This window comes from Petaurus breviceps, unplaced genomic scaffold (assembly GCF_028583685.1).
Source record: "Petaurus breviceps papuanus isolate PSGF00001 unplaced genomic scaffold, PetGlider_PUasm1.0 37, whole genome shotgun sequence".
In the NCBI taxonomy this organism is placed as follows: domain Eukaryota; kingdom Metazoa; phylum Chordata; class Mammalia; order Diprotodontia; family Petauridae; genus Petaurus; species Petaurus breviceps.
This window is the reverse complement of record NW_027186296.1, coordinates 39,163,663-39,175,216: the sequence shown is the minus strand read 5'-3', so window position 1 is coordinate 39,175,216 and position 11,554 is coordinate 39,163,663. Positions and strand designations below refer to the sequence as shown.

Below are 11,554 nucleotides of genomic sequence, written 5' to 3'. Positions count from 1 at the left end.
ATAGATTGTTTTTGTTTTTAGGGTTCAGAGTAGCTGTCTTGGGACTGGGTCCAGAGTCTAAGCCCTAGCTAAGGATTTTCGGAAATATAGTCCAATGTCTCAAAAAGAAAGCATAGTCTTTCCAGCCCAGAAAGAGATAGACATTGAATCAATTATTCTGTTTGAACTGGACTGGCTGGGGTTCTGCCGACTGGAGAAGTTGGATTGTCTGTGACAGATGGGGGAGCAGCTGTGGCAGCTGAGGATACTTTGAATGGGAACTGTAATAAGCATTGAGTGATTGGATGCTTTGGCTCAGAACTCTACTTAGTGAATGGGAACCCCACTGAGGAATGATGGGACTGGTCTTTCCCTTGGAAACCTAAGTAGCTGATAAATCATCTCCTTTTTTTCCCTTCTCCTACTCTAAGAAAGAGAGGCAGTTTTAAATCTTAAATCTCTGTTTCCTTTTGGTAAACTGTTTCTCCCTGATTCATGTTGTACTTTGAAGCTAGCTTTCCTTTTAAATATACAGTCATTAGTGAATAGAGCACCGGCCCTGGAGTCAGAAGGACCTGAGTTCAAATTCAGCCTCAGACAGTTAATACTTACTAGCCCTGTAAGTCACTTAACCCCAATTGCCCTACTTTTTCCCCTCCAAAAAGCAAAAAGAAAAAAATTAAATAAATATACAATCATTCTTTGTTGTCTTTATTTAAATCCAGAGAGAGGGCATCTAGGAGGCCGCAATGTATAATGTGCCAGGCCAGGAGTCAGAAAGACTCATCTTCCTGAGCTTTAATATGTCCTCAGACAATGACTAGCTGTGTGATCCTAGGCAAGTCCCTTAACTTTGTCTCAGTTTCCTCATCTGTAAAATGAGCTGGAGAAGGAAATGGCGAACCACTTCGGTATCGCTGCCAAGGAAACTCCAAATGGGGTCATGAAGAGCTGGAAACAACTGAAAAATGACTGAACAACAACAAATACAGAGAAAGAGACAGAGACAGAGAGAAGAAAGAGAGAGGAGAGAGAGAGAGGAGAGGGTGGGGGGAACAGGGAGTATGGCAATGACTATTTGAACACAGAGAAGTTAATAAAAACAAAGGAAAAGTTCTCAGTTCAATCAGCTGGACATTTCATCTGGTTTAGGGGCTCAGGAACTATAATCTGGTATAATTAGAAGTTGTATACATTTCTCTAAAGATAGAGTTTAAACTAGATAGTGGCAGAGTTCTTGGACTAAGGTGACAAGGTATACTAAGAATGTGCCTATCTGAGACAAAAATTTCCACTTGGAAGGACTGAAAGGAGGAAAGGGAAGAGGAGAAGGTGTTATTAGAAAAGCTGACCCCTTGAGCAGAGATAAGCAAGGTCAGGGAGATTCAGCCCCACTACTTTGGGTTGGGAGAAGGGAAAGTCCTTTTTGGTCTAACTGCCCTCTATAGAGATACCTGCTGGTTACAGTTAGATTTTGCGGGTGTGTTTTCAAATATCCCTGGGTGATGGGTTCATCTCTTTGCTGAGCCCTTATCTGCTTTTAGGCTCCATCAGAAGGGGCAGCTTGGAAAGCGTCCATGATGGTAAGTAAGCTAAAGGTAAGTTCCAATCTGCTTCAGTAGTGTCCAGCTCTTTATGACCCCGTTTGGGGTTTTCTTGGCAAAGATATTAGAGTGGTTGGCTATTTTGTTCTCCAGCTCATTTTACAGAAGAGGAAACTGAGACAAACAAACAGGATTAAGTGATTTACCCAAGGTCACACAGCTAGTAAGTGTCTGAGTCTAGATTCAAACTCAGGTCTTCCTGACTCCAGGCCCAGTGCTCTGTCTACTGCTGCACCACCTTCAGCTATGGAGAAACAATTGAGCTAACTGACCCTCACTTAACAAAAATAAGATGTTAAGAACAGGAAACTATCAGATGGTATGTTTGAATAACATTCATCTCTGAGCTAAAATAGTAACTAATCCTTTTCCCACTCAACTAAATGTGTCTTAGTTACTTTTTGTATTATTTTCTGCCTCAAGAAGACCCAATCTCACATCAGGTCCTACCTCTGATACTTACTGGGTATGTGACCCTGGGGTACATGACTTATTCTTTCAGTGCCCCATGGCAGTTCTAAGACTAGAAATTATAAAGAATGTGGTGATCTGCATTGGTAAAGGGAGTTTCCTCCCTGGGAGTTCCAGTAAAAGCACAGGTCCAGTCATAACCATTATTTTCACATCATAACTTTTTCTGCCTTCAGGGTTCAGATCAGGTATCACCTCCCTGAAATTTTCCCCCACTCCTTATCTCCTTAGATGTTAGAACATTTTCATTCCTTAATGTACCTTATTTTATATTTATGTATATACATATCCCAGTGCTTAGCGGTGCTAATCCCTCAATGGCTAGCATTTCTATAGCATTTTAAGGTTTGCAGAGTATTTTATGAATATTATCTCATTTGACCTTCATATCAATCCTGCAAAGCATTAAAAAATCCCCATTTTACAGATGAAGAAACTGAGTCTGATAGGTTAGGTGATTTGCCCGTGACTACATAGCTGCTAAGTGTCTGAGGCAAGATTTGAACTCAGGTCTTCCTGACTCCAAGTTCCGTATCTTATCCACTACTCTACCTAGCTAATTCATTTGAATAACGTCCCTTATATAGGGAACAGATATCAGTCAAATTTGCCAGCACCCCAAAATTGGCATTTAGATTTAGCTATACATACCTGGAAAGCAGTGTTTTACTGAATATGCAGTCCATTCCCAGACCAGGTTTGCTTTGGGATCCTTCTGCTAAGATTGACTTTAGAGCAGTTTATATTAAACCTGGTTCCTACAGAGTCCTGCAAGGAAGCAGAACTAGAAAAGGAATCAGACTCAAAGCAAGTAAGAGCTTTAATAGTCTATCAAATGCACTACAAGACCTACCTCTTTGTTGTTGTTATTTCCTTTACAGGTTCCTGTTTCCAGAAATCAGATGAGTCAGTCCTACGATATTTAGATGGAAGTGTGGGAAGACTTCAGGAACCAACTCACAAAACTCTTCTCTCTCTCCAGCAGGCTTGGCCTCTTCTTGGAAAACCTTCAGGGCTTTTGTCTCAGCTCTGAGTGGCCCATTGGGCAACAGAAGGGTCAGAGGGATCTCTGAAGGAACCCACGTCAGGAACATATCGATATGGCCAGTAGTGATGGGCAGTTCGAGGCCCTGCCGGGGTCAGGCTTGTCACAAGAAGAGCTGGAGGAAATGCTGTGGTTTTACCGGACAGAAGACTGTAAGTTCTCTGCTTAGACTAAGAAGGGAAAATTTCTCTGATAATCCAGAGGCAGGGGAAAAACCAAACTTTGTTTTTCATTGGACCCAGATGATGCTTAATGAATGAACATTTAGTAATTGCAGTTCATCTCCCACTGTCTCCTTTAAGATTTTCCATTTTGCGGGTCATATTGGGCTCATTGTTAGATCCAAGATGTCTCTCTCTTGTACCAACATGTCAAAGCAGCTAGGTGAAGCAGTAGATAGAGTACGAGGCCTGGAGTCAGGAAGATCTGAGTTTAAATCCAGCCTTAGACATTTACTAGCTGTGTGACTCTGGGCAAGTCATTAAGTGACTCTATTTACCCCAGTTCTTCATCTGTAAAATGGGGACATACTGGAGAAGGAAATGCAAACCATTCCAGTATCTTTGCCAAGAAAACCCCATATAGGGTCATGAAGAGTCAGATAACATTGAGTGACTCAACGGCAACAACAAATGTGCCAGTCTGGGGATAAGAAACAAAAGCACAGTTCCTGCCTTCAAGGAGCTTACAGTCTCCCCTGTGAGATAACATACAAACATATACAAAGCAAGCTATATATATAGGATAAATAGGAAATTATTAACAGAAGGAAGGTGAAGGATTGGGGGAGGTTTCCTATAGATGGTAGGATTTTAGTTGGGACTTAAAGAAAGACAAAGCCAGGAAGGTCTACAGTCAGAGCCCAAGAGGGAGAGCATTCCAGGCATGGAGAACAGCCAGAGAAAATGCCCAAAGTAATACCTGGTCTCTCCATTTTGCCCCTTAGAGTGCCCTCTGAATTCTGCACAATGATACCCAATCCTCACTCAATGTCATCATACTCTGTCCGCTAATCCTTTTAACAAAATCTGCTCTCAGGAAAGCCTCTAATAGCTAAAGTATCATCCTTCCTAGGGCAATAGACATTTGACCAGGAATCAAAGCTTTAAGATAAGGTAGTCAATATTTATTATAGATAAAAGAATAAAGAGGGGCAGCTAGATGGCAAAGTGAATACAGCACTGGCCCGAGAGTCAGGAGGACCTGAGTTCAAATCCGACCTCAGACACTTAATACTTACTAGCCATGTGACCTTGGGCAAGTCACTTAACCCCAATTGCCCTGCCCTCCTCCCTCCAAAAAGCAAAATAAAATAAAATAAAGAGTCACCTAGAGCAGGTGTTCTTAACCTGAGGTCCAGTGAACTGGTTTTTTAAAAAAAAATAATGACTATTTCAATATAATTGGTTACCTTTGTAATTCTATCTATACATTTACAACCAGTATTCTGAAAAGGGGGCCATAAGCTTCACCAGATTGTCAAACTGCTGTATACAATGATATATATATATATATATATATATATATATATATGTATATTCTTAACCTTTTCTGTGTGTGTGTGTGTGTATATCACTTTTCAGTTATACTTTTCAGTTAATCTTCCAGTGAGTAAGTGAGGGATTTATTTAGTTAATGGAAACATGAAAGTATGCCCTCTCAGTCACCTCCCTCTTATTATCATAGCCATTTTTTTAAAATAGTATTTTATTTTTTCCCAATAACATGTAAAAACAATTTTTAACATTCACTTTTTAAAAATTTTGAGTTCCAGATTTTTCCCTCCCTCTCTCATCTTCCCCCTCCCTAAGACAGTAAGCAATCTGATATATGTTATATTTGTGCAATCATGTAAAACATATTTTCATATTAGTCTTGTTGTGAAAGAAGAAACAGGCTAAAAGAAAAAAAGTGGAAAATAGTATTTTTCAATCTGCATTTAGATTCTGTCCTTCCTCTGGATACAGATAGCATTTTTCATCATGAGTCCTTTGGAGTTGTATCATTGTATTATGAGAATAGCTAAGTCATTTACAGTTGGTCATTGTACAATATTGTATATGTACACTGTTTTCCTGAGAATCATTTTTAAAAATGTATTATGTGACACATGTCACATATGTGTCAATTTCTTAAATACCCTATGACACACCTGGTAGAAACAGAGCTTTCCACACCCATCGATGAAATTTAATAGATAGGTGCATATGTCAAAGTATCATAAAGCAGGAAGTCTATCTTACTGGGGCTATTCATGTATGCAATTGCAAACTATCTGGGCTCAAATGGATTCCAGGGTGGGAGAAGGAAAAAAAAGGAGAGGGATGTCCATGGGGGAGAGAAAAGGGTCCCAAGGTGAGGGCAGCCTTAATGACAGCCAGAGAGGAACCCCACTAGGATTAGCTCATATTTTCAAAGTTTACCAGTGAGGTCTTCCTGATACTCTGACAGGTCTTGCCCCACAGAATAGTGATTAGGAAAGCACATGCTATTGTGTGCTCAGAAAATAGCATTTAAAAATTACCTTCCACTCATGATGAAACATGCTATATTTACCATCAGAGAAGTGATAGATTCAGAGTACAACCTGAGGGGCGTATACATATATGTATGTGTATGTGTGTATGTATACACACATAAAACAATACACATATATGCACATACACACAGGTATATGTATATATACATGTATGTACATGGATGGATATATGTGTATATATTTCTAGGACATGGCCAATACAGGAATTAGCTTTGCTTGATAAATACATGCATATCTGTAATGGGTTTTGTTTTTCTTGATTTCTCAATGGATGAGGGAGGGGTAGATGGGAGTGAGAGAATTTGGAACTGAAAATAAAACATATTGAATTTCAAAAACCATTAGCCTCAGAAGAAACAATCAGAAATATAAATCTGTTGTAAGAATAGCCACATGATGCCAAATATACCCTTTTGCTTTAGGTGAGCCTCTACCTCTTCCCCAGATGTGGATAAATACAAATTAAATAAAGACAATGAAAACGCATCCTCATTATTTCCTCTAAGGGCAGAAACCAAAGGGAATGAGCTTCTAATAAAGATTCTGTCACCACAGAGTTTTCCCACCTATTAATGGGGACAATACCACTTGCCCCTCTCTCTGAAGGACTTATAAAAATAAACCCATTCATTTCCATAAAACTCTGACATCCTTACAAACAAGAAGAGTTCCATAGGACAGGGCCAGGGCCATAGGTAGAAATTTTGGAAGTTGGGGAACGTTCAGTTGGGAACAGGGGCAATCTAAGTTATTTATGGCCCTCTTGTGCTTAGTTGAGATAGACTTAGATCTTAGGAGATAAGGAGGTTTAGGAACATGAAGTTGGAAAGGGGGTGAGGTGGGGAAACCAGGTATTGGAGCCACTGGGGAGGATGGTGGTCCATAGGTGACAACCACAAGCATTTGGACAGGACAGGATGGTTTTTGTTTTGTTTTGTTTTGTTTTGGAGGGGGCAAGGCAGGGCAATTGGGGCTAAGTGACTTGCCTGAGGTCACACAGCTAGTAAATGTTAAGTGTCTGAGGTCACATTTGAACTCAGGTCCTCCTGACTCTAGGGCTGGTGCTCTACTCACTGAGCCACCTAGCAGCCCTGACAAAACAAACTTTAAAAGAGGTTATCAGATTGCTGAGTGATGATGGCAGAGGAAGAATTTAGAGATGGCAATGGGGAGCAGGAAGTATGCCAATTCCCTCTCCTGACCCCATAGAAAGAAAAGCAAGTGAGAGAAAAAGCAACCAGTCTGTGGGGGGTGGAGGGTAGGAGGGGAGGGAGATGCCAAGAAATTTGTTTCTAGGGGAAAATTAAGTTTCAGTGGGTACTTGGATATGGAAGGAATATGTGTTAGAAATCAAGAATAAGGAAGAAAAAGCATCTCTCCCCTCCCTTATTCCATCCCATAGATGTCAGCACCTAGACAAAGCCTCAGTCGCCCATGCTGGTTCAAACTCTGGACAGGGATTTGTTTTTCCCATAGGGCTAGGAGTTCCCTGACATTGGAGATTGTTCATTCCTTCTTAGCATCCCTGCCCAGCACCCAGTTGTGAGGATAGGAGTGAGGCTGACTGACTGATAGACATGAAGTATTGTTGTGTTGGGTCACAAACACCAGATCCTACCAAAAGATTGGGTAGAAAATGTTTGTATCTTTTCTTTCTACAGCAACACCATGGAATATTGCTGTCCTCGTCCTTTCATTTGCCATATTAGCCCTGGATGTCTTCCTTCTATGGAGAAATATCATGGCAAACAGGTTAGACAGTTATTTATTTAAGCTCTTTGGCCGTATTTGAATAATGTGTTTCTGATTTTGTTTTAAGAAGAATAAGGTGACTTTTCCTGGAAAAATATTATTTTGGACCTTCCTTGACCTCTCAGCTTTTGCCCAGAATTTAGAACTGGGAATATGCTACCCTCAAGGACCATTTAGGGTTCAACCTATGAGAAATGAAATTGCCCTTAATTACAACCACTACAACCCTGTAAGATGAGGGAGAGAGGAGAAAACTAAAGAGAAAAAGTAAAATGTTTTCCAAGATTATATTCACTATTACTTGTTCAAAATAGAATTCAGTAGAGACTCCTGGGAAATTTTAAAAATCACAATACTCCTTAGCTTCATTGACAACCACTAGAGTTCAGTGACAAGTGATGTCATGGTGAGATTATATAGTAACCAACTCATTCATTCAAAAGGTATTTTTTGAGAGCTGATTATGGAAAAGGTACTTTGCTCAATGATGGGGGTGGAGGAGGCAAAATGAAGAGATAAGATGAGCTGGCTAGGGTCCTTTTTCCTAAGGAGCTAATCATCTGTTACAAGCTCATCAATAGATGATGTTTAGAAGCAGTGTGGTGTGTTTAAAAAAAAAAGAATCCTAGACATGGAAACAAGTGCAAGAGAACTGGGTTCAGAATCTCAACTCTGGAATTTAGTAGCTATATAACCATAGGCAAATTCTGGATCTGTAAAATGGGGCCAATATTGTATTTACCTAATACAGTTGTGATAAGGATGAATAATAATGTATGTTAGGTGCTTTGGGAAATGTCAAGAACTACTTAAATGTTAGTTGTTATCAACATTGTTAATAACTACTCAAAATAATTTTGCCATAAAGTCATCAATCAGTGACCGTCCAATCCAATAAGTGCTTATTAAACGTTTAATTATGAATGGGGCATGGCTTATTAAATTCTACTGTGATCAGTAGTTAATCAATAGCCTGGGAAGGGGAGGAGGTGCTGTCTGTCAAATGCTCACCCCACTTTGCACAACCTAACAACACTCTAGGATATCAGCCACAGCTCCAAGGGCCTGTCTCAGGCTCTGTGGAAGTTGTCAGGACTTTTCCCTTTGGCTCTGCCCCTTGGGGTTGTAGCCCAGATTCTTGCTGGGTGGTCCATTGGTTTCTAAAGTTCTTATAGATTGCTCAATCAGATCAAGACTTGATCCCCATTCTTCTCTCAGAAAACTAACAACAATAGCTAGTATTTATATAGCACTATGAGGTTTGCCAAGTGCTTTACAAATATTATCTTATTTTATCCTCATCAACAACCCTGGGAAGCAAGTACTATTATTATCCACATTTTATCGTTGAGGAAACAGGTAGACAGAGATTAAGACCAAAGGGATCAGTCTCAAGATGAATGCTGGGCCTGTAGTTCCAGCTGGGCATTGCTTCTTGCTTCTGGGCTTCATCTCTTCAGGGCCACTTAATTAGCATTTTAGTTCCAGTCCATTAGGGTGTGATGGCAAGGACTTCTCCCTGATAAGGGCAGGTTGAAGATTATTTACTTATAGCCACCACACCCAGATAAAAAAATATCTAGTCAAAGTTCTCTCTCTTCCTTTCCTGCCTTCTTTCTTTCTTCCTCTTTTCCTCCCTCCTTCCCCCCTTTTTATCTTTCTTTTTCTGTTCATTTTATTTTCAGTTCCACATTCTTTCTCTCCTACTCCTCCCTCACCCATTGAGAATTCAAGAAATAAGATAACCACTAGTCATGTGAAGTCATACAAAACATATTTCCACATTGACCATGTTGCCAAAAAGAAAAAAAATGAAAAAAGTATGCTTCAGTCTACACTGAGTTTATCAGTTCTCTCCCTGGAGGTGGAGAGAACATTTCTCATCATCAGTGCTTTGGAATTGTGGTGGATCACTATATTGATCAAAGCAGCTAAGTCTTAAAACAAAGTCTTTTCTTTTCAACCTCTATGTCTGGCTAGAGATTGTAGACTTCTGATGCATACAATTATCTAATTTAGGGCCAAACATTCCCCAAATCCTCTTTGGTCTAGTAGAAAAATGAATTTAAGGCAAAATAAGAGGTAAACTAAGGAGGCAAGATTATTGTTTTCTAACCACCTGACTTATATTCCTACCCTTATTATGCAGATCTGTCCTCAACAAACCCAATAAGGGAATAGGTAAGGCCATAAGCATTTATATAGCAACTATTCTGTGTCAGGCACTGTGCTAAGCACCTTGCAAATGTTATCTCTTTTGATCCTCACAACAAGGCTGGGAGGTAGGTGCTAGTATTATCTTCACTTTACAGTTGGGGAAACAGAGGCAGGCAGTGGTTAAGTGACTTGCCCAAGGTCAAACAGCTCAGTGTCTTAGGTAAGATTTGAACTCATGTCTTCCTGACTCCAGGCCCAGGGCTGTATCTACTATGCCACCTAAGTATATCTTCTAACCACTAGAAAAATCTTGCTATCTTCCTAAAGGCATGTTGAGAAGTAATTAGTAAGCTAGTCTATAGTATAGTATTTGTATAGGAACTAGTGGCAGATGACTAGAGGTAGGCTGCTTCCAGATTGTAACAAGAAGAATGACAGGCTATGAGGGTGAGGAGGAGAGGAGAAGAGATAAGTCTCTGAGGTAGGATTCAAACTTGAATCTTCTTGACTTCAAGTCTAAAACCCTATCCCAGAGGTTCCCAAACTTATTTGGCCTACCACCCACTTTAGAAAAAATTTCTCAGCACCCCACCCTGCCCCAGAAATTTACTTTCTTGAACTCTTTAATGTTTTTTTTTTATTTCATCTAAAAAAAATTTTAAAAAATGACTCACCTTAAATTTAATAATTTATTGTAAATTTGAGGGTTTTTCCTGCATTAAAATTTTCATGTAACCATAGAGTATTGTATTATAAACAAGTCATTACATGCACATATTCCTGCCAATGAGTGCTGGACTTTCTGACAATGCACCAGGCTACCCTGTCAACACTTGCTTGTTAAGACCTGTCAGTGGACTTGACCACTGATTGGTTATACCTTGTACTTTGAGTGTTTATCTGGAAAATAATGTAATCATTACTTTAACTCTGTTACACAACAGATGAAACATGTACTCGATTTTCAAATTTTTCTTCTCTTCTTATGCTTCTACTGCTGCCTTTTTTATTCAATGCCCCCCAATTGCACCAGAGGTTATCACCCTGTAGATCATTCCAGCACCCCCCAGGGGGCAGTATCACCCACTTTGGGAACCTCTGCATCCACTGTACTGCCTAGCTGTCCCTGTTGGCAATGGGGAACCATCGAAGGTTTTTGAGCAGGGGACCAGTGTGGGTAAAATGAAATTTTAGTAAAATTAGCTTGGCTATATACAGTTTGTGGACATTGAAGGGAGGAGGGACTCACAATTGTAACAATTTGAACGAGTAATGAGGGCCCGATCTACAGTATTGTCATTAGGAATGGAAAGGAAGGAATTGGTGAGAGAGACCTGTCAAAGGAAGATCTCTTGTTCTACCACTGATGTTTCTACACGTCCCACCTGTTATTTTCTCTACTGGAATACAAAATGTTCAGTTTACACTTGAGGCCACTTATCTGACACAGCCAATCTGGAATCTCTACATACATCAGACACCAAGCCCTCTGAGCTGATAACTTGAACATCCCCTAACCTCAGTGTCTAGAATCAGAGGATGAATATTCAATCTCAGTTGCTTGTCATTTCTTTTTTTCCCTCTTAGAAATCAGAAGATGAATTCCCAGGATAAACAAGCAGTGGAAACCAAATCTTCTTTTGAGACTGTAACCAACAAGGACTCTGTGTCACAGAAGGATGATAACAGCTTTCGTATTTTAAAGAAAAAATTGCTCTCCCAAGACCAAAACCCAGAACAGGAAATGAATGAATTGAAAGAAATAGCTGGTATAGTCATTTCACCTGAGTCATCAGAAGCTGGAATCTAGTGAGATCATGGAGAGCTGAAAAAAATGAAAACCAGAGAAGCATTTTAAGCACCAGGTACCTGCTTGGTGGGTTAAGTTAAAAGCACTGAAGTTCTGCCAAAGATATCATAGTAGTCAAAGACATAAAGCAAACAGTGGCTATGGACTAAATATTTTGTACTTAAGCAAAATTAAAGGATAAATTACAAACTAAAATG

General features: G+C 39.8%; 1 protein-coding gene across 1 annotated transcript; it reads left to right on the top strand.

The window, feature by feature from the left end:
* Positions 1 to 2,966: 2,966 nt before the first annotated feature.
* Positions 2,967 to 11,552, top strand: SLC51B (SLC51 subunit beta). The gene is made up of 3 exons (XM_069098301.1): positions 2,967 to 3,251; positions 7,300 to 7,390; positions 11,135 to 11,552. The coding sequence occupies exons 1-3, from the start codon at positions 3,155 to 3,157 to the stop codon at positions 11,355 to 11,357; spliced, it is 411 nt and encodes a 136-aa protein (XP_068954402.1). The 5' UTR covers positions 2,967 to 3,154; the 3' UTR covers positions 11,358 to 11,552.
* Positions 11,553 to 11,554: the final 2 nt, after the last annotated feature.